At 50.3% G+C, this 23,998-nt stretch overlaps 1 protein-coding gene across 4 annotated transcripts in view; it reads left to right on the top strand.

Annotated features, from left to right (window-relative positions):
• LOC142580154 (very long chain fatty acid elongase 7-like) overlaps window positions 1–23,998 on the top strand; it is a 238,171-nt gene that overhangs the window by 195,322 nt on the left and 18,851 nt on the right. Inside the window, exon 6 of one of the 4 annotated variants that reach the window (XM_075691014.1) lies at window positions 750–980. The exons of the other annotated variants lie outside the window; for them this stretch is intronic. Coding sequence (XP_075547129.1) covers window positions 750–860 — 111 coding nt within the window. The 3' untranslated portion in view covers window positions 861–980. Of the gene's footprint in view, window positions 1–749; window positions 981–23,998 lie in introns of those variants that run through there. 4 annotated transcript variants of the gene reach the window in all.

Here is a 23,998-nt window from a genome sequence, read left to right as displayed (position 1 = left end):
CGAAAAACCAGTGCAGATTTCTATGACCAATGAGATGCACCTTATCTGCACTGCTCCCACGTCAAGGCGTTCTGCCTGCAGTATTAGGAGGCCGTTTCACTTTTGCGTCGTCACTGTTGTTTCAGGGATAACGTGAATAAACTCGAAATATAAAGCACATTCTTACCTGCTTACTGGTAGCTAATGCTCGGTTAATAAGCGCCCTTGTGCCCAAGTCCTATTTCAAGCAGACTACCTGTGGTACGTAAAATCAGACCGCGCACGTATCTGAGCATAACCCGAGCACGCTGCAACTAACGGTGAAATCCCCGACCAATCACGCGCAGCGACGCGCCAGTGAGCATTTAAGGCGTAAATTTAACAGGTGCAATGTAGCCCATCATGTACGTGCACCTTCCAAAGGGTACAAAACTGAAGAAAGCGCACACCATAAAGGCGGCCGTGAGCAAACAAAGAGAATGGTGTACTTACAGGTGTAATGTTATTCCCGGCGTCTTGCCGCGGTTTCTACAGCCAAAAACAGCGCACTATTTCAGCATGGCCTACTGAGGTGCTGCAGCACTCTAGAAAAGCACGCCAGGATCATTAAATACCATTAGAATAGCAGCCCGATAGCACAATCTGTGTTCTGCAACGACGACTATAACAACGACAACGCGGGATTTTTGCCCCGAGCAACATGTTGGCGAGCAGCTTCAGTTTCGGTAATCCGCCTCCACTCCAGAAATTTTATTAAATAACCTGTCCAGGGTGTCCAGGGTGTCCAGGGTGTCCAGGGCACCGCGCGGCGGCCGCGGTATCTGCGCCGTGTAGCCGAACACTGCTTGGTGTCAGCCCATAGCAGCCGACTGGTGGGATGACGAAATAGTGCACGTCAGCGTGCACCACGGCACACCAGGCAAGTGCGACGCGGACCAGCTAACGGGCACGTAGCATGTAAACAGCAGTTGACGAAGCTGTGCAAGCTACATTTCAACACCACATCATAAGAAGCCAACAAACGCTGACACCAAGGACAACCTAGGGGAAATTACTTGTGCTTAATAAATGAAACAAAGAAACGATAAATTAATGGTAAAAAGTGCATGAAAAACCAAGTTACCGTAGATGGGGAACGATCCCACAATTTTTGCATTACGCGTGCGATGCTCTACAAATTGAGCTTCCGCGGGGCCGTTTCCGCCATTAACTTTCTTGGGTATTTATGTTTCCTAGTAGAAACCTGGGAGCGTTAGCCAGCGCCACCGCTCACAAACCTTGGCGGCGGATGTGGAACATCTTTTCCGCTGCAGACGGCACGAGAACGTGATTTTATTGGGTGAAGGCAACCGGTCAATGAACCCACACACGCTACCTGGTCGGATTCGAGACCCTCGTTATGTAATAAGCGTGTAGAAATGGCGTTAACCGCGGGGCCCATTTTTATTAGTCATATCATAAGAAGCCAACAAACACTGACACCAAGGACAGCCTACGGGAAATTGCTTGTGTCTAATAAATCAAACAGGGAAACAATAAATTAGTGGAAATGAAAGTGGATGAAAAAACAACTTGCCGCAGGTGGACAACGATCCCACAACCTTCGCATTAGGCGTGTGATGATCCACCAATGAGCTACCGCGGCGCCATTTCCCCATCCACTTTCTTGGGTACTTATGTTTCCTTGTAGAATCCTCCAAGTGCATGGGGAAATGGTGCCGCAGTAGCTCAATTGGTAGAGCACCGCAACCGTAATCCGAAGGTTGTGGTACCGTTCCCCACCTGCGGCAAGTTGTTTTTTTTTTATCCACTTTCATTTATATTAATTTATCGTTTCTTTATTTCATTTATGAAGCAGAAGTAATTTTCCCTAGGTTGTCTTTGGTGTCAGCGTTTGTTAGCTTCTGATGATATGACTAATAAAAATCGGTCCCCTCGGTTAACGGGTCCCTCGGGCCCCTAGGCTAACGAAAAAGTGCGGTCACGCCAGATCAACGCTAGGACACTAGAAATATTCCGGCATCATGTTATTCAAAACGAGTGGAATCACGTGTTCCGAGAAATGTATCCTAACTTGACGTGCAAAGTATTCATGTCTAAACTGATAAAATGTTATAATGATGCTTTCCCGGTATCTGTAAGGTATGTAAAACGGCAGAAAATTTGAAAAGTCTGGATAACGAATATCTTAATTAAAAAATAAAAAATAGCATGTACAATGAATTTGTAAGGACACGCGACATATATTTATTTATTGAGTTTAAAACGTACAGAAACCAGCTAAATGTTGAACTAAGGTGTGCAAAGTTCAGATATTATGAGAATTTTTTTTGTAAAGTAAGTAATGATCCCGGTCGAATAAAACAAAACCACGTCCCTAGCATTCTAACTATAGCGGCCTTGGCTACAGAGAGGTTGCAACTGAAATTAACGATTACTTTGTTACTAGTTGTGGTTACGATGAGATATGTGATGGCGATGATCGAAGATCATCGATAAATGACCGTGGTTTACCTAACTCCATAGTTTTGCATTCTATTTCATGTCGTGAGGCTGAAGAATTAATAACCAAGATTAAAAACAACTGTGCGGCAGGACATGATATCAAACCTATGCCAAGAAAATTCGTTGCTGATGTGATATCGCCCGCGCTCTCACACATTATTAACTCAACTTTCTTTACTGGGGTTTTTCCTGATCAACTGAAAATAGCTCGTGTGTCCGGTCTTCAAAGGTACGGTAATGACAAAGAAATTGCAAATTATCGAGTAATATCGGTACTTCCGATATTGTCGAAGGTGCTTGAAAATGCTATTAATAGCAGAATACAAAAATTTTTATTAAATATAGTATCATAAGTGAGGCTCACTTTGGTTTTCAAAACGGCAAATCCACCGAGCTTGCATTACTCGATATTAAAAGTGAGATACTAAATAATTTCGAGGGAGAGCTTTACACGCTGGGACTGTTTGTCGATTTCCGTAAAGCATTCGATACCGCGTGTCATAGCGTTTTTCTACAAAAACTTAATAATTAAGGCGTCCGTAGTATTGCCAATAGGTTACTACAAAATTACTGGACATACCGTTACCAATATGTAGTTATTAATCAGGGGACATCCTCGCATGCTAAGGTTAACAAAGGTGTCCCACAAGGACCTATACTCGGTCCACTGTTATTTATAATTTACGTAAATGACCTGTGTCGCATTCCGGATTCTCCTAAAATAATTATGTGTGCCAATGACACTAACATGTTTTTACTGGTGCTTCAATGTCTAACCTTAAAGGAAGTGTAAATACTTGTCTAAGTAAGCTGTCTTGTTGGCTTAAAATCAAGAAGTTACGGCTCAACGCGAGTGAAACTAAATACATATTTTTTGCCCCTATCAATAAGCCACGGAATATAAGCTTAAATGTTTCCTTTGAGGGCCAGATGCTTCAGCAAGTTAAGGTTCATAAATTTCTGGGCGTATCGTTCCAGGAAGACCTGTCTTGGAATGAACACGTAAATAAATTGGCATTAGAATTAATTATTCGAATAAGTGTTGGATGTGTGTACAGATTAAGTCGAATATTACCACTTCGGCTCAAGAAAGCACTATATTATACGCTATTCTATTCTAGGCTCAGTTACTGCGTGTTAATCTGGGGCACAACGACAGCGCAGAATTATACCACAATTCTCACATTACAAAAGAAGGTACTAGGAATATTTGAGGGATATTATGATCACCCGCAAGGTCTCAGCGCGCGTCCACTATTTACAAAACATTTCATATTGCAAGCTAACCAAATCTATTATCTCAAGCTTTTCTTGCATACCCAAAATAAGCTATACCACGCGTACAGTTCTTCTAGATGTGTTCAATACTGCTTCCGTACACAAAGTATAAGAACACCAAAAATTAGAACTACCTATGGACGGCACCATATTCTGCACCAAATACCCAGTCTACTTAATAAACTTGGCAACATTTTAGACCTAAATAAACAAATTTCCAAAAATAGGTTTAGACAAATTATTCCAGAAAACTGCATTGAATATGTTTAAGTACTGTTTAAGTGTTGATTCCATGTGTATTGACTTTTTTATCTTACTCAATGTGCACTGTGGCATAAATTTTGTAAAGATGGATAAGGTGCCTCAGAAAGGCTGGCCAATGTTTCGATAGGAGGACCTATCTTCGTCAAAGGCAGTCTCGTTATCCTCGGCATGTTAGTTTTAAAGGGTTAGTGCAGTGACGTCACGTGCAGGTGTTGGTTATAAAGGGAGAGACTTAGAAGTATTGAGTCGCCTGACGTCTGTGAGCTTCGTTCCCAAGACGAGGGGACAATAGCGGGAGAGTGTGAAGGCCAGGAGAAAAGAAAAGAAGAAAAAAACCGGGCGACACCAAGAAGGACAAAAATATATAAAGAAAGAAGGGGCACTGTGTTTTTTTTATTTCTGAGCACACATTGTTTCTTTTGTTGCTGCTTGTCACAATATATGTTTTCTTTACTCTGTGATAGTTCTGCTTTCTTTGTTTTTATATATGTATATATAAAGACAATTTAGATTTGTTCAATGGTTATCTTATGTTAATTATTGTATATTGTTGCTGTTTCTCTACTTGTATTATGACTGCATGCTGAACTGTATATCGGAGCAAAGGCCTCTGTCAGGTTGTATAGCCTTTTGCCTTTGCTTCGATTTCTGTTGATATACAGAAAGAAAAAAATCAATAAACAAACAAACACCCCATTTTTTTCGTTTCTTTCAACACAATCACTTACCCATCAAGATCTGCTTGATAAACGCTTTCTCGGGTTACTGTAAGTAATATATGCTGCGATGGCGCTCAAAATCCAAAGGTAACGTTCAAAGGTAAGCTGTATTCAAAGGCTATTGGGGGCGAGCTCCACCCAAGCAGCTTCCAAGCAGCTCACGGGCTGCTTCGGAAGCGCCGAATCGAGCCAAAAACGAAAGTTTAAAGCCCCACCTGCGCTGCGGTTCTAATTAGGTACTGAGGCTTTACCACCTTGAGTGTCTGCTTGACTACATTTTAAAGCACTATAATAGGTAGAGGCTGCCTTTGGAGGCGTGCAGCATGGTAGGCTATCGCTCGGTGCCGCAGCGCCGGACGTCCGCAACGGAGCCCGGTGTCAGGGTGTCAGTCTTATTCACACATAGCCGCAGGACAAAAAGCTGCGTGAAGCTTAGCTCGCAAAACTTAGAACCGGCAGACAGCCATCGGCTACAACTCGGGTATTCAGCAAGCACAGCCGCCAGGAAGATTTCTCCTATACGGCGCCGGGACTGCGATGTTCGATGAGTAGCAGAAAACGCGCCCTGAGACGCTCGCCCGCACCCGCTTCCCGGCTAAATATTATGATAGTTTGGTCTATGAACTTGTTGATGCTAGATACTGGCAAGTTCACGCAAGTACAAGCGACGCAAGGAAAAGGTAATACAACTGCTTACTCAGATCTTAGAATCTTGCGAACCCTGATGGCGTGGTCGGTAGAGGGGTTAAAGCCGCCAAACAAGGCCATGACGTCAGAACGAAGGCCTCTTTCGCAGATGCAGAAGGCCAAGGTACGCGTGACACACAGTGAAACCAATGAGCGTAATAAGAATGCACGGATGGAGACAAACGATTAAAAGGGTGCCCAAAGAACTAAAAATGTAACCACACAATCTCAAATGGAAAACCAACTTGCCTAAACCGTCACCTTTATAAATTACAATTCTAACTCTTTCTAAAAAGGGCTCTTTCGCGGATTCAGAAGGCCAAGGCGCGAGCGTGACACATAGTGAACGCGATGAGGGCAATCAGAATGCACGGATGCACGAAAAACGATGGGAAAGGGTGCCCGACGAATTAGAAATGTCACTTAAAAGGGTGATGGTTTACGCTAATTTGTTTTACAGTTTAGATGGCGTCGTACAGCGCGAAGCAGGGACTAGGTGCGCAAGGAAAGAAAGAGGACGAACGCTTACTCAGATTTTAGAATATTGACACATGTACTTATATTTAACGGGTGACCACGTTTCGCCGCCTAACAAATCTTATCGCACAGTGCGGGACGCGCCTGCATGTATCCGAGTTTCTGGAAAGTTATCGATGCTTCTATCCACTGTCTGTTTTCGCCGAACCTTGTGTTATCTGATTTCATCGCGTGACGCGAATGGTGTAGAACTTTGTGGATGGCACACGGGTCCCAACGATTAGTCTGGAACATTCGATGACTGCTGTATAAAAGCCGACGCGCTGGACCCGCTGATTAGATTTTCGACGATCGCCGACTGTGTTCGCCGCTATCGTTGTGCTTTAAGTGTAGCCTGTCTTTGTGGGCACCGGTTCGCCCAATAAAAGCTAGTTTTGTCTTTCGCAGTATTTCTATATATATATATATATATATATATATATATATATATATATATATATATATATATATATATATATATATATATATATATATACTGTGTTCTTTAACATCACTACCACGTGACATCTGGTGGAGGTGCTTTTCGTCCATGTACCGGACGCCCCCAACAAGCCGTGATCCAAGCCGGGACCGCAAAGAGAGCACCAACGTAGTCCCGGTCCATCGAGCAAGCCATCGTCTACAACAGCTGCCCCCGAGCACAGACTTCTACCTGAGAAGACCAGAAAGATTGTGGCCAAGACAACCACAATGGCAGCCCCAGTGTCTCCCGTCGTACTTCAACAACCCAGAGAGCCACCTACCTTCCGTGGAGCTACGTCGGAGGATCCGGAAACCCGGCTCGAAACCTTCTAAACGAGCTCGTCCTTTAACAACTGGACATCTGAGGATAAGCTACGACATGTGTACTTCTCCTTGGAAGATGCTGCGAGGACTTGGTTCGGGAACCGAGAGTCCACCCTTGCAACATGGGACCTGTTCTGCAGTAACTTCGTGAGGACTTTCACGAGCGTTGTCCGAAAAGACAAAAGTCAACTACCCCATAAGACCATCGCCATCTTCACAGAAGAGATGACTCGTCTTTTCCGGCACGCCGACCCGGAAGTGCCAGAAGAAAAAAAGTACGTTTGTTGATGGGAGGCGTAAAGGAAGAGCTTTTCTACGGACTAATCCGAAACCCACCAAAGAACATAGCTGAGTTCCTAACAGAGGCTGCGACGATTGAGAAAACTTTGGAAATGCGCACTAGGCAATATAACCGCCAAGTGCTCAGGCCTCAGTGCGCCATCCAAGCGCTGGGCTCCGTTGATCTCCAAGAGACCATCAGGGCCATTGTGCGCGAAGAACTGAGTAAGGTCTTGCCTTCGTCGCAGCCTCAAGTAGCTTCGATCGCTGACATCGCGAAAGATGAGGTGCAGGTTCAGCGATCACTGGGAGTTCCTGAGGTGCAACCTCAATTACCGCATCCCCAGCCAGAAGCGATAACCTACGCCGCCGTCGCACACCGTCAAGGTCCCCCTCCGCGACCGCGCCAGGGCCCTGTAAAGCCCGGAATACATGGAGCGAATAACCGGCGTCCGAGCGACGAACTTCCTGGGCGGCGAACGCCCGACGGCCGGCGTCCAAAAATTTGACGGCCGCCGCCGACCTGCCTGTCCAAATATTTTCGTCGGGCCGCCGGAAGCGTCGAGCGCGCAGCGGCGGACGACAGCCAATCGGGAGGCGCCAGTTCCGGTCGCTAGGCATGCTGGTCTTTCGCGCGCGTGCCTTTTCCCGTCTTCCGCAACCACGTTGGCGTCTGCGCTAGTGTTGGTGTATTTTTCAGTTATAGAAGCGGTATATGCCACCTTATAAAGCGCTTATATTTGTTTCATCATTTACCACAACGCGTATGCTAAGTCTGATAACACTGGCGCCAACACGGCGAACTCGCGGTGGCGTCCGCCCGCTGTTCGCCTCCTGTATTGCTATGCAGCGCATCTTCGACGTCTTGCCGCCGCGCCCCTGTTCGTCGCGCCGCGTTCGCCGTGACAATTCGCTCCATGTAGCTCGCGCTTACGCCGCAATTCCGTCGTCCACCGCCACCGCCGCCAGCACGGCCACCCGTCGCCCAGCGCACCTACGCGAGGAAGACGGACATTTGGCGCGTCCTCGACCACCGCCCACTCTGCTACCAGTGCGGCGAAGCCGGCCATGTGTACCGCCGATGCCCATACCGCGACCTGGGATTGCGAGGCTTCGCCGTCAACCCATAGCGCCCGAGGGAAGGTGAACGCCCTCATGACATAACCGACTATCTCACCGCTACTCAGTGGAGCCCTCGACGACCATCCAGTTCGCCGTCACCAGGCCGCTAACTGTCGCCACAGCGCCGTCCATACACTGGCCCAGCCCGGGGCCGGTCAGCGAGCCCATATCCGGAAAACTAAAAGCAGCAACCGATGGAGGTGCGGTTGCTGTTCGTCGAACTGAAGAAGATCCTCCGCCGCCGACGAAGACGCCGAAGAAACTACCTCGACGACATAACGACACGCCGCCGTCCCGACGAAGTGGGGAAGCAAAGGATACGACGACGAAAGACGACCTGACGACGTCCCATACCAGCCACAGGTCAACGCGACACAGCCGTGATCCGACGCCAAGACCTAACTGTAACGCAAGACAAAGAACCACCGACCTCGACGTGCTTCTCGACGGCCACGCATTCACCACATTAGTAGACACAGGAGCCGATTACTCCGTCATGAGTGGACCCATCACAGCCCAATTGAAGAAAGTTAAGACTGCATGGGAAGGCACGTTAATTCAGACCGCTGGTGGACACCTCATCACGCCGAGTGGAATCTGCACGGCAAGAATTACCATTCATGACCGGACTTACCCTGCCACCTTCCTTATCCTGCAACAGTGTTCACGAGACGTCTTTCTCGGCATGGACTTCCTCAACCAACACGCCGCAATCAAAGACCTGAAGTCTAAGTCAATAACACTGTCGGAAGATCAAGTGATACCGCCGGAGAGCCCTCGTAGTCACGACGCCTTGAGTGTGCTCGAAGATCAACTGAGCATCCCGCCTCGCTCCACCATTGTTATTTCGGTTGGCACCGAAACACCCGCTGACGTAGAAGGCGTCATCGAAGGCGACCAACGTCTACTGCTCGACCGTGAAATTTGCGTCGCAAGAGGGGTCGCTCGACTGCACGGAGGAAACGCGAAAGTGTTGCTGACAAACTTCAGCCAGGAGTTCAAGCACATCAACAAGTGCACGACGATCGCATACATCGAGGAAATTCAGGAAACCAGCGATGCGTTTGTCCTCTCGGATTCTGTCGCATCTACCCCGACGACCATGGTTCCTGAGCCAGACTTCGACATAAATCCAAGTCTCCCCGTAATTAAGCAGCAATAGCTCAGAAGTCTGCTTCGACGATACAATGACTGCTTTTCGACGTCGTCGAAGATTCGACAAACACCAGTCGCAAAGCATCGCATAATAACCGAAGAGTGCGCTCGAGCACTACGCCAGAGCCCTTACCGAGTTTCGACGCGAGAACACGAAGCTATAAGACAACAAGTCGACGAAATGCTGCGCGACGACATCATCCAGCCTTCGAAAAGCCCGTGGGCGTCTTCAGTTGTTTTAGTGAAGAAAAAGGACGGAACCCTACTTTCTGCGTCGATTATCGTCGACTGAACAAAATCACAAAGAAAGACGTATACCCCTCCCACGGATAGACGACGCATTGGATCGGCTCTGCAATGCTAAATACTTCTCATCGATGGACCTCAAGTCTCGCTACTGGCAAATAGAAGTCGACGAAAGGCATCGCGAAAAGACCGCCTTCATCACGCCAGACGGCCTCTATGAGTTCAAGGTTATGCCATTTGGACTGTGCTCGGCGCCTGCAAAGTTCCAGCGCGTGATGGACACGGTTTTAGCAGGATTGAAGTGGCACACCTGTCTTGTTTACTTGGATGACGTCGTCGTCTTCGCCCGAAATTTCGACGATCACCTTAAGCGGCTTGCGACAGTATTAGAGGCCATCAAGTCATCAGGGCTCCCTCTGAAGCCGGAAAAGTATCGCTTCGCTTACGATGAGCTTCTATTCCTAGGCCACGTCATCAGCAAATCTGGAGTACGCCGCGACCCGCAGAAGACAGCTGCCATCCCGCAGCCATTCGACAAGAAGGCAGAGCGCAGATTCCTTGGCATGTGTGCCTACTATAGGCGCTATGTCAAGGACTTTTCACGCATCGTGGAGCCGCTAACACACCTAACGAAATGTGATGTCGAGTTCAAGTGGGAAACGCCGCAGGCCGACGCATTTCAAGAACTGAAACTACGCATGCAGTCGCCGCCTGTACTTGCACACTTCGACGAGGACGCAGATACTGAAATCCACACTTACGCCAGTAGCCTAGGCCTCGGTGCCGTCCTAGTCCAGAGGAAAGACGGACTTGAACGGGTCATATCTTATGCTAGCCGGTCACTGGCAAAAGCGGAAGGTAATTATTCTACGACTGAAAAGGAATGCCTCGACATCATTTCGGCTACAGCAAAACTCCGCCCTTACCTCTATGGCAGGCCATTCAAAGTCGTCAGTGACCATCACGCGCTGCGTTGGCTAGCTAACTTAAAGGACCCTTCAGGACGGCTGGCGCGGTGGAGCCTCAGACTGCAAGAATATGACGTCACCGTAATATACAAGTCCGGAATAAAACACTCTGACGCCGACTGCTTATCACGCGCCCCCATCGATCCCCCTCCGCAAGACGACGAGGACGACGACGCCTTCCTTGGAATAATAAGCGCGGAAGACTTCACTAAGCAGCAGCGAGCAGACCCGGAGCTAAAAGGCCTCATTGAGTACTTGGAAGGGAACACCGACGTTGTCCCTAGGGCATTTAAGCGCGGGTTGTCTTCGTTCACGCTACAAAACAATTTGCTCGTGAAGAAGAACTTCTCACCAGTCCGCGCCAGCTACCTTCTTGTTGTACTGTCACCACTGCGTCCAGAAGTACTGCATGCCCTACATGATGATCCAACCGCTGGGCACCTCGGATTCTCCCGCACGCTGTCGAGGATACAGGAAAGGTATTACTGGCCGCGTCTGACCGCCGACGTCACCCGTTACGTCAAGACATGCCGAGACTGTCAGCGACGCAAGACACTACCGACAAGGCCAGCCGGATTACTACAGCCGATCGAACCTCGTCGACCATTCCAGCAGATTGGGATGGATTTGTTGGGGCCGTTTCCGACGTCAACATCCGGGAATAGGTGGATCGTCGTGGCGACGGACTACCTTACCCGCTTCGCTGAAACTAAAGCTCTACGAAAAGGCAGTGCAGCCGAAGTTGCGAAAATTTTTCGTCGAGTACATCCTGCTGCGACATGGTGCCCCAGAAGACCTCATCACCGAAAGAGAAACGGCTTTTATAGCAGAGCTCACACAAGCCATTCTGCAATACAGCCAGACAAGCCACAGGAGGACAACTGCCTACCATCCGCAGACGAATGGTCTCACGGAGTGCCTGAACAAGACCCTCGCCGACATGCTAGCAATGTACGTCGACGTCGAACACAAAACCTGGGATGCCGTCCTGCCCTACATAACATTCGCTTACAACATGGGGGCACAAGAAACAACACAGATCACGCTGTTTAAGCTGGTTTACGGCAGGAACCCGACTACGACGCTCGACGCCATGCTGCCGCACGTCACTGACGAGGAGAATCTTGACGTCGCTACCTAGCTACAGCGCGCCGAAGAAGCCCGACAGCTCGCCCGCCTACGGATCAAGACCAAGCAGCGTAACGACAGCCGACACTACAACCTCCGACGACGCTTCGTCGAGTACCAGCCCGGCGACCGTGTTTGGGTATGGACCCCGACACGCCGACGAGGACTGAGTGAGAAACTATTGCGACGCTATTTCGGACCCTACAAGGTCATCCGACGTATTGGCGCACTGGACTATGAGGTCGTGCCAGAAGGTATTTCGCATTCACAGCGGCACCGCGCACGATCTGAAGTGGTCCACGTGGTGCGCCTTAAACCCTTTTACGGACGCCGACGAGCTTCCTTATTTTGTTGTTTTCTTTGCTACGAGTGCTTTTCTTTATTACTTTCGTTTGTTTGCAGCATCGACCCGATGCTGCAAACATCGGGCGACCACGGGCGACCACGTTTGCCGCCTAACAAATCTTATCGCACAGCGCGGCATGCGCCTGCCTGTATTCGTAGTTTCTGGAATGTTATCGATGCTTCAATACGCTATCCGCTGTCTGTTGTCGCCGAACCTCGTATTATCTGATTTTGATCGCGTGACGCGAATGGTGTAGAACTTTGTGGAAGGCACGTGGGTCCTAACGATTAGTCTGGAACATTCTATGGCTGGGTGTACAAAAGCCGACGCGCTGGAACCACTCATCAGATTTTCGACGATCGCCGACTGTGTTCGCCGCTATCGTTGTGCTTTAAGTGTCGCCTGCCCTTGTGGGCACAGGTTCGCCCAATAAAAGCTAGTTTTTATTTAAAGAATAAATTATGGGGTTTTACGTGCCAAAACCACTTTCTGATTATGAGGCACGCCGTAATGGGGGACTCCGGAAACTTGGACCACCTGGGGTTCTTTAACGTGCACCTAAATCTAAGTACACGGGTGTTTTCGCGTTATGCCCCCCCCCCCCCCGAAATGCGGCCGCCGTGGCCGGGATTCGATTCCGCGACCTCGTGCTCAGCAGCCCAACACCATAGCCACTGAGCAACCACGGCGGGTTAAAAGCTAGTTTTGTCTTTCGCAGTATTTGTACTGTGTTCTTTAACGTCCCTACCACGTGACAATATTGGAAACCCTGATGCCGTGGTCGATAGAGGGGTTGAAGCCGCCAAACCAGGACTTGATGTCAGGAGGAAGGCCTCTTTCGCAGATGCAAAGGCCAAGGTGCGTGCGTGACATACAGCGAGTGCCATGAGGGTAATCAGAATGGACGGATGGAAACAAAAGATGGAAAAGTGCCCGAAGAACTAGGACTGTAACCACACAATCTAAAATGGAATACCTACTTGCCAAAACTGTCACCTTTCTATGTTACATTTCTAGTTCCTTCTATGAAGGCCTCTTTCGCAGATTAAGGAGTCCAAGCCGCGTGCGCAACAGACACTAAATGCGATGAGGGTAATCAGAATGGATGGATGCAAAAAAACTATGGAAAGGGTCCCGAAGAATTGGAAACGTAATTTAGAATGGTGATGGTTTGGGCTAGTCGGCTTTCCATTTTAGATTGTTTGGTACAGCGCGAAGCAGCGACACGGCACGCAAGATAAAAACGAGGACAAGCGCTTACTCAGATCTTAGAATCTTGCGAACCTTGATGCCCTGGCCTTGTCAGCCACCTGACAAGGCCTCGACGTCATGAGGAAGGGCCCTTTCGAGAACGTAGAAGGCCAAGGCGCGATCGCGAGAGAGACAGAGAGAGAGAGAGAGTCAACTTTTATTGAGCCCTTATTAAAGGTTGCGCGCTGGCACCAGACGGGGTGGAGCCTTCTTCGCAGGTCCCACATACGTCCAGCAGTTCCTGACCCCTAGCCGCCAGCGCGAGCTGGGTCTGTAGTTCGGGGCTGGACAACAAGGTTTGCCATCGCTCGTGGGGGTTGAGGCTGGGGAGGGTGGGGGTAGGGATGGTGAGGGGTTCTTGAGCTTAGTGCACTCTGCAAGGGTGTGTGCTAGAGTGCTTTCTGATCATCTGCAGAACGGATGAGGTGTCATGCTCTGTTGGGAACATCTTGTGCAAGAGCACGGGATGCGCTAGCGACCCCGCTTGCGTGCCTTGCACGATCGTTTGCTGCCTTCGGCTGAGTTGCCGATGCAGACGGGGAAGCCTACATTTGCCGCTTCTGTACATTTGGGTTACGTCTGTAATTTGTCACGGGGTGCGGTAGCTCTGGCTCGTCCTCGGCCCAGATTGAAAGTTCTCGGGCTTAGTGGTCGGTGAGTGCATTGCCTTTTACTTGCGAGTGAGCCGGGATCCACACGAGCTCAACGGCCCGTCCCGGTGATTTGCGTTCGGTGAGGATCGCTAGTGCGGAGGAAGACATGTTCCCCTTGCGATAGCTTGCGTAGGGGGTCTTGGAGTCTGTGACCACAGTACTCACTCCCGGTTGTGCGAGTTCGAGGGCCACGGCCACTTCTTCGGCTTCAGCTATATTCGTCGTCCCTATCGACGCGCTTGTGGCAAGTTTATCTATGGTGGTGACGACCGCCGTTGCTCTGGTGCCGTGCTTGGGAAGCGAGGCGTCCGCGTAGAGAACCTCGGGGTCCCCTTCAGCTGTCGAGCCAGTGCCTTGGCCCGCGCAGAGCGTCTCTCATTGTTCCTCCCGTGCTTCATGTGGTCGGGACGTGGTCTTAATAATCTCTCTCCACGTTGTGGGGAGCGGCTCCGTTGTCGGTTGCTGTTCAAATTGCCATCCCATCTTGGGTAGGACGGCCCGGCCGTGTTCTGTCCGGCTCAGCCGTACTCTCTAGTGAGATAGGTGTGGTTCCGCCAGCTCTTCCACCGTGTTGTGGGCAACCGTGTCTAGCAGCTTCTCCGTTGGCGAGCAGACAGGGATGCCCATGGGCCATGGCGAACTTGACTGCTTTCCTTATCGTCGTGTTCAGCGTCTCGCGGTTCACATTCGTAAGCTGTAGGTAGGGGGTGGAGTGCGTTACGCGTGACGTGACGAATGCCTGCACCAGGCGCAGTGCGTCTTCTTTTTTGATCCCTCTGTTCCGGTTGGTGACTCTCCGGATCATGCTGAGGACCTGCTCTGATGTGTTCTTGATTTTGTTGACGGCTGCGTGCGCCTTGCCGTCGCTGCACAACAGCAGGCCCAGTATCCGGATCTGCTGCGTTGGCTTGATCTCTGTGCCGTCGATGGTGATAATTATATTCGGCGGCGGCTCTTTCTTTGGTCTTGCGGGCTGTACCATAAACAGCTCCGATTTCTGTGGAGCGCAGCTCAGGCCGCAAGTCGTGGCATACTCGTAGACAGTCGTTCCCGCTCTCTGTAGGTCTTCCTCCACATAGGCACCGGACCCCGCGTGGTTGGTCCACACCATTACATCGTCGGCATAGAACGCATGGTCCATGCCTTTGATCTGATTGAGTAGTTCGGGCAGGGGTAGGAGGGCCAGGTTGAAAAGCAGAGGCGACAGGACCGACCCGTGTGGGGTACCCCTCTCTCCTAGCTCCGCAGGCTCGGACCGTTGCTTTCCTATACGGATAGTCGCCGTTGTATTGGTTAGGAAATCTGTAATATAGCCGTAGGTCTTGCGGCCACACCCCGTCATGCGCAGGATCTCTAGCACGCTGGCGTGGGACAGGTCGAAGGCCCCTTTGAGGTCCAAAGCCAGGGGGGCGTGCCTCGTTGCTATCTTAATCACTAGTTCGTGTAATTGGATCAGGACGCCTTGGGTGCTCAGGTGCTGGCGGAATCCATACACGGTCACCGGCATCTGACTCGTCTCGTCCAGTTGTGCTTGAAGTCTTCTGAGAACCATGCGTTCCATGACCTTGCCCACACAGGACGTGAGCGAGATCGGGCGCATGTTCTCGATTGTCAGAGGTTTGCCGGGTTTCGGTATGAACCGTACCTCGGCCTCTTTCCATATTGAGGGCAACTTTCCCAGGTTCTGTTGTTGTGACCCTGGAGCCCGCGTGCCGCCGCATCGCTCATATAGTTGAGCAGCTTGTATGTAATGGCGTCCGTTCCGGATTCGCTAGTCTTATTACTTTCGTCTATGGTTGTTAATAACTCCGTGATGGTAAACGGTTCATCCAATGCCGGATTTTCCGGTCGCCCGTACCACTCCGGTATCGGAAATCGCCCTCTCTATGTCTCGAGGTACATCGCCTTGAGGTCTTCAATAGGCCTCTGGCCGTTGCCATCGTAAGCGTTCAGAACTTTGGTGAGGTTGCGGTTGATTGCGGTCTTGCAGCTCAACGGGTCAATCAGGTCTGAGCAGGCACCAGGTCTTGCGCGCCGACAGCTTTCCCTGCAGCCTGTCGCACGTACTCATCCAGTTCTCTCGGCACAGCTTGGTTGCGTATTCAGCGATCTGTTTGTTGAGTATCGTGATGCGTTTGACGCGCTTCTTGTTTCGACGTTGACGCTTCCATCTTCGCGTGAGCGAGTGCCGCGCCGCCCACGTGTGCGCTACCTTGGCGTCAACAAAGGGCGTCTGCATTGTTGTCACTGCTTCTTGAGTAAATCTGTCGAGCGCGATCTTTTTTTCTCGCGCCCATTCTGCGTACGTTTGATGTCTGCCATCCTCCGCGTTTCCTCCGGACGTCTCGTTTTCTTCGTCCGTGTGCTTGCGCATTCGGTCCCAGTCAGTGATCCGGGCTTTGCCGAGCGCAGCCCGGAACCTTGGTCCCTTGATCGTTATACTTAAGATGCTGTGGTCGGAGCCCAGGTCTACGCCTTCGTTCCGCCAGGCCACTTCCAGTGAGCCCGCCATTCACGACAGGTCCGGTGTGGTGTCCCTGTTGACGCTGTTTCCCTTTCGGGTGACGACGCGTGGTTCATTAAGGAGCGCCATTTCTTGGTCCTCCATTGCCTTTGCTAGAGCCTTGCCTCGTTTAGATTGGTATTTGTAACCCCATGTAATGCGAGGGGCGTTGAAGTCGCCTAAGACCAGGAGCGGCCTGTTCCCCGCCAACCTCTTCGCCTGGCTCACTGTTGTTGCAAAGTCGTACTTTCTTTGTGACGGCCTGCAATTTACGCTCATCGCAAACAGGTTTCCGGTACTGCCAATCGTCCTTGTGTGAACCTCTACCAGCGTATGTTCGCAGCCCTTTTGCGCAATGGCTGCTATGTTGCTATGGTGGTGCTATGTTGGTGCGCACCAGTAACGCCGTCCCGCCTTGCGTCGGATCCGTGTAGGTCGCGCATCCCGGGAGTCTGGGTCTGCCGTGCGTCTCTTGCACCGCCATCATATCCGGTTTCTGGTCCAGCCCATCTATGTGAAGTTGTAACTCGGCCTCCTTGGTGCGGATGCCCCTGCAATTGCACTCGTAAATGATTCTTGTTTCCCTCCCCCCCCCCCCCGCGGATTTGCTTTTTACTGTTCGGCGTCTGCGTCACCTCCTTTTGACGCTCTGATGCGACCGCGCCTGTACGCGATCGATTCCTTGACTTTATTGGTGTGTTCATTCTTTAGCGTTGCGAACTTGTTCTTCACGGTTATCCTTGCTGTATTCGCCGCCAGTCGTTCGTGCTTCACTGACACGATCTTTATTTCATCCTCGAAGGCCTCTAGCCTGGCATTCATATTCACGAGCTTCTCGTTGATTTGAGTGAAGGCTGCGAGTATCGCTGCCAGTTTGCCCCCTTGCGGCGGTTACTGTTGTTGATGTGACGTCTGCGGTGCCGCTGCTGCCGTCTCGCAGTCAACGGTGGTTTCAGCGTCTATCGCTTCTTGAACATTCAATGCTTGTTCAATGCATGCTTCAATGCATGGTGTTCAATGCTCAATGCCACATTCAATGCATGGCGGTGAGGGGGGGGGGGGTCCCTCCGCGGCACCTTGCGTTTTTCGTTGGTCTCCGCGGGCGCCGTGCTCGTTTTGGTTATTTTAGCCGCTGAGCTGCCGCTATTTAGCGCATCTATTTTACTCATGAGTGCTCTGATCTGCACGTTCTGTGCCTGAATCTAGGCGTTTTGCCTTTCAATTAGCGTTTTTAAGTTCTGTACATTCGCCGCACTCTTCACGTGTTGCGGCGTTTTGGCCAGAGGAGGGAGGTGGAGTAGGGTTGAGGGTGGGAACTCTCGGTCCTTCCCTAGAGCGGCGGAAGACCTGTCGGTCCAGCCGACCTTTTTCTCGGCGAGTATCCGCCGTTGGTTGGACTCAGCCCGGGTTCTCGATCTGCCCGGGACCTCGAACGGTATCCCCGGCGTCTTCCGCTCGAGCTTCGACTGCCTCCTTTCCCCATCGTCTCCCAGCGGCGGCCGTCCTTGGAGCCAGCCGATGGCGATCGTCGGCGGCTTTGGTGTCCGCTCTTGCGGGCCGGCGTTCTCGAACGGCTCCACGAAGAAGTGTTGCGTTAAGATCACCCTGCAGGAGCTCTTTCCTCTTGGTTGCTGTCATCGTTGGCCCAGTGACGCTCCCAGCGCTGGCGCCGTACCACGTACGGCGTCTTAAATTTTGCCTTACAGGCCCGGTCGGCGGTGAGACGCTTGCCGCCGCACAGGCCGCACTTGGGCACGCACGCATGCTCTTTGTCCGGGTTGGCGATGCCGCAACCCCGGCAGATGCGATTTTCGGGATTGGGGCACACGTCCATTCGGTATCCGACGCGCCCGCACTGGAAGCAGATGTCGATCTGCTCGTGGTGCAGGGGTACACAGTGAATACGATGAGGGTAGTCATAATGAACGGATGCAAAAAAAAAACGATGGAAAGGGTGCCCAAAGAATTAGGAATGTAACTTAGAAGCGTGATAGTTAGTGCTAATTGGTTTTCCAGTTTAGATTGTACGGTACAGCGCGACGCAGGGACAAGGGTCGCGAAAAAACGAGGACAAGCGCTTACTCAGATCTTAGTATCTTGAAAATGCTGACGCCATGGTCGGTACACGCGTTGAAAGCGCCGAAGAAGGCCTTTACGTAAGGAGGAAGGCCTCTTTCGGAGATGCAAAAGGCCAAGGAGCGTGCGCGACAAACAGTGAATGTGATGAGGGTAATCAGAATCGACGGATCCAAACAAACGACGGAAAAGATGCCCGAAGAACTAGAAATGTAACAACACAGTCTAAAATGTAAAGCCAACTTGCCCAAATCATCACCTTTCTAAGTTACATTTCTGCTTCTTTCTAGGAAGGCCTCCTTCGCAGATGCAGAAGGCCAAGACGCGTGCGCGACACACAGTGAATGCGATGAAGGTAATCAGAATGGACGGATGCAAACAAACCATGGAAGGGGTGCCCGAAGAACTAGAAGTGCAATTTAGAAGGCTGATGGTTTGGGCTAATCGGTTTTCTAATTTATATCGTGTGCTACAGGGCGAAGTCGGGACAAGGGACGCAAGATAAAAAGGACGACAAGCGCTTACTCAAATCTTAGAATTTTGGGAACCTTGATTCCGTGGCCGGTAGATGGGTTGAAGCAGCCAAACAAGGCCTCGACGTCATGAGGAAGGGCTCTTTCGAGGATACAGAAGTCCAAGGCGCGACCGCGATACACAGTCAATGCGTTGAGGGTAATCATAATGGGCGGATGTAATAAAAACGATGGAAAGGGTGCCCGAAGAATGAGGAATATAACTTAGAACTGTGATGGTTAGCGCTAATTGGTTTTGCAGTATAGATTGTATGGTACAGCGCGAAGCAGGGACAAGGGACGCAAGGAAAAAACGAAAACAAGCGCTTACTCAGATCTTATAATGTATCTTGCAAATCCTGATACCATGGTCGGTAGACGGGTTGAAACCGCCAAACAAGGGCTTTACGTCAAGAGGAAGGCCTCTTTCGGAGATGCAGAAGGTCAAGGCGCGTGCACGACATACAGTGAATGCGATGAGGGTGGACAGAACAGACGGATGGGAACAACTGATAGAAACAGTGACCGAAGAAATAGAAATGTAACCGCATATAGTCTAAAATGTAAAAGCAACTAGCCCAAACCATAACCTTTTTCAGTTACACTTCTACTTCTTTTAGGAAGGCCTCTTTCGCTGATGCAGAAGGCCAAGGAGAGTGTACGACACACAGTGAATGTCATGAAAGTAATCAGAATCGACGGATCCAAACAAATGATGGAAAAGGTGCTCGAAGAACTAGAAATGTAACAACACAGTCTAAAATGTAAAGCCAACTAGCCCAAACCATCACCTTTCTAAGTTACATTTCTAGTTCTTTCTAGGAAGGCCTCCTTCGCAGAAGCAGAAGGAAAAGCCGCGTGCGCGACACACAGTGAATGTGATGAGGGTAATAAGAATGGACGCATGCAAACAAACGATGGAAAGGGTTCCCGAAGAGCTAGAAATGTAACTTTGAAGGGTGATTTGGGCTAGTTGGTTTTCTATTTTACATTGTCTGGTACAGCGCGAAGCGGCGACGAGGGGTGCAAGGAATAAACGAGAACAAGCGCTTACTCAGATCTGAGAATCCTGCGGACCTTGATGCTGTGGCCGGTAGACGGGTTGAGGCCGCCAAACAAGGCCTTGACGTCAGGTGGAAGGGCTCTTTCGCGGACACAGAAGGCCAAGGCGCGATGGCGACACACAGTGTATGCGATAAGGATAATCATAACGGACGGATGAAAAAAAACGTTGTAAAGGTTGCCTGAAGAATTAGGAATCTAACTTACACGGATGATGGTTAGAATTAATTGGTTTTCCAGTTTAGATTGTATGGTACAGCACGAAGCAGGGACAAGGAACGCAAGGAAAAAACGAGGAAAATCGCTTACTCTGATCTTAGAATCTTGGAAATCCTGATGCGATGGTCGGTAGACGGGTTGAAACCGCCGAACAAGGCCTTTACGTCAGGAGGAAGGCCTCTTTCGGAGATGCAGAGGGCCAAGGCGTGTGTGCGACACACAGTGAATGCGATGCGGTTAATCAGAATGAACTGATACAAAGAAACTATGGGAAAGGTGCCCGAAGAAGTAGGAATGTAACCACACAGTTTAAAATGTAAAACCAACCAGCCCAAACCATCGCCTTTCTAAGTTACATTTCTAGTTCTTTCTAGGAAGGGCTCTTTCGCAGATGCAGAAGGCCAAGCTGCGGATGCGACACACAGGGAATGCGATGAGCGTAATCAGAATGGACGGATGGAAATAAACCATGGAAAGGGTGCCCGGAGAACTAGAAGTGTAATTTAGAAGGCTGATGGTTTGGGTTAGTTCGTTTTCCATTACTGATTGTGTGGTACAGCACGAAGCGGCGACAAGGGACGCAAGGAATAAACGAGAACAAGCGCTTGCTCAGACCTGAGAATCTTGCGTACCTTGATGGTGTGGCTGGTAGACGTGTTGAGGCCTCCAAACAAGGCCTTGACGTCAGGTGGAAGGGCTCTTTCGCGGATACAGAAGGCCAAGGCGCGAGCGAGACACTCAGTGAATGCGATGTGGGTAATCATAACGGACGAATCCAAAAAAAACGATGGAAAGGGTGCCCGAAGAATTAGGAATTTAACTTAGAAGGGTTGTGGTTATCGCTAACTGGTTTTTTTTAGTCTATATTATATGTTACAGCGCGAAGCAGGGACGAGAGACGCAAGGAAAAAATTGGCTGTGGTTAAGCTCTGGGTGAAACTGGTTCAATTGCGAAAGCAATATCTGCATGGCTACGCTTGTAGTTCTGCCTGTGGTGTAACTTGATGTTGGACTTGGTTGTTCTCGTTGTTCCTCTGTTTCTTCGGCACGTTGCAACCTTTTTCTCTCATTCTTCGCAGCTTGCTTAGCTTTCGCCTTAGAATTTAACTGTTCCGAAGCAGTAGAGCAACTAGATTCAGATATAGACTCTTTGTCGTTAGCTTCCATGGCCAGACTGATCAACCAACGCGTAGAGCACCGCCGCTAATATCCCACTGAAGCCGCCACGGAGCGAGCACATGGCGAGGAGGTCATCATATCAGCGGAGACACCACCTGTTAGGCGCGGCTCTCTTCTAGCTAGGGCGGGGAGCAGCTGACGTCACGCGTCGTCATAGCAACGGAGAGAACCGACGTCACACCATCTGCTAAGCGCATCGCCGGCTCTAGGTTGCCACGGCATAGGCGGCGAGTGGTTAGACATGGCGTATTATTGCTTTCGCAATAAAAACAGGGACAAGCGCTTACTCAGATCTTAAAATTTTTTCAATCCCGATGCCATTGTCGGTCGACGAGTTGAAACTGCCTAACAAGGCCTTTACGTCAGGAGGAAGGGATCTTTCGGAGATGCAGAAGGCCAAGGCGCTTGCGCCACACACAGTGAATGTGATGAGGGTAGTCAGAATGGACGGATCCAAACAAACGATGGAAAAGGTGCCCGAACAACTAGGAATGTAACCGCACAGTCTAAAATGTAAAACCAACGAGCCCAAACCGTCACCTTTCCAAGTTACATTTCTAGTTCTTTCTAGGATGGCCTGTTTCGCAGATGCAGAAGGCCAAGGCACGTGCGCGACACACAGTGAATGCGATGAGGGTAATCAGAATCGTCAAATGCAAACACACGGTGGAATGGGTGTCCGAAGAAGAAGAAATGTAAGTTAGAAAGGTGATGGTTTGGGCTAGTTTGTTTTCCATCTTAGATTGTGTGGTACAGCGCGAAGCGGGGACGAGGGACGCAAGGAAAAAAACCAGGACAAGCGCTTACTCAGATGCTAGAATCATGGAAACCCTGAGGCCATGTTCGGTAGACGGGTTGAAGCCGCCAGGCAAGGCCTTGACATCAGGAGGAAGGCCTCTTTCGCAAATGCAGAAGTTGAAGGCACGTGCGCGACATACAGTGAATGCAAAGAGGGTTCGTTCCCCCATGAAATCGCGCGAAGTGGCAAGGGACATAACCAAGATTGTCGCGTCCCCGTTACAGGTCGTGGAAAGCTTTGGGAGCTTCGCAAAAGGGGAAGGCAGCTAGAGAAGATAAGGTAACAGCAGATTTGTTGAAGGATGGTGGGCAGATTGTTCTAGAAAAACTGGCCACCCTGTATACGCAATGCCTCATGACCTCGAGCATACCGGAATCTTGGAAGAACGCTAACATAATCCTAATCCTTAAAAAGGGGGACGCCAAAGACTTGAAAAATTATAGACCGATCAGCTTACTGTCCGTTGCCTACAAAGTATTTACTAAGGTAATCGCAAATAGAATTAGGGACACCTTAGACTTCTGTCAACCAAAGAACCAGTCAGGATTCCGTAAAGGCTACTCAACAATACACCATATTCATACTATCACTCAGGTGATAGAGAAATGTGCGGAATATAACCAACCCTTATATATAGCTTTCATTGATAATGAGAAAGCGTTTGATTCAGTCGAAACCTCAGCAGTCATGGAGGCATTACGGAATCGGGGTGTAGACGAGCCTTATGTAAAAATGCAGAAAGATATCTATAGCGGCTCCACAGCCACCGTAGTCCTCCATAAAGAAAGCAACAAAATCCCCATAAAGAAAGGCGTCAGACAGGGCGATACCATCTCTCCAATGTTATTCACAGCGCGCTTACCGGAGGTATTCAGATACCTGGATTGGGAAGAATTTGGGATAAGAGTTTGTGGCGACACACTCCGCGCACATTTCTGCGCACCCTCCGTCTTCCTATCATCCGGCCCAGCATAACACAGCTGCACGCTGGAGTGCGGGGCCGATAAAGCATAGCGCCACCGCCGCGTCACCTGAGGTATACGTCACCGACGGTGGCTATAAAAACAGGCTACCTGGCTAAGAAGGAGCGCTTTCTACCTTCCACTACTGGGACGAACGTAGCGTTGGTATGCCCATCCGCTGCCATCGTTAGTTGATTAAAGAGTCGTTACGTTTTTATGTTGGGATTCGTCCTTCGGCAGACACGACATCCCACATCTGGTGACTCGGGCGTGATAAGAACGCATCGCCATGGGCGAACAAGACGCCCTTCAACGACAGCTGGAACTTGTCAACAGACAGCTTCACGCGCAGCAAGAGCTGATCCAGAAGCAAGAGCAACAGCTTCAGGAACGTCACGACCAACCCAATGGTTCCGTACAGCAGCATCCTGCCTGCTCCGCCGAGGACGTCAGAACCCCGGCAGATGGCATCCCGCACGCCGCCCCACACGGCGTCTGGCGTGTCGCTGTCAAGCTCCCGCCGTTTTGGGCCGACTCGCCCGAGGTATGGTTCGCCCAAGTCGAGGCCCAGTTCTCCCTCGCGCACATCACGCAAGACCGGACCCGCTACAATCATGTCGTCGCCACCTCGATGCCCGCTACGCCAATGAGGTCCGGGATATCCTTGCCAACCCACCAACGGCCAATCTTTACGAACACCTCAAGACGGAACTCAGTCGCCGCCTGTCACTCTCGGAAGACCAGAAGGTGCGACAACTTCAGTCCGCAGAACTTGTCGAGCGC

Source organism: Dermacentor variabilis, chromosome 4, assembly GCF_050947875.1.
Source record: "Dermacentor variabilis isolate Ectoservices chromosome 4, ASM5094787v1, whole genome shotgun sequence".
In the NCBI taxonomy this organism is placed as follows: Eukaryota; Metazoa; Arthropoda; class Arachnida; order Ixodida; family Ixodidae; genus Dermacentor; species Dermacentor variabilis.
This window is presented reverse-complemented; position numbering and strand designations above follow the sequence as displayed.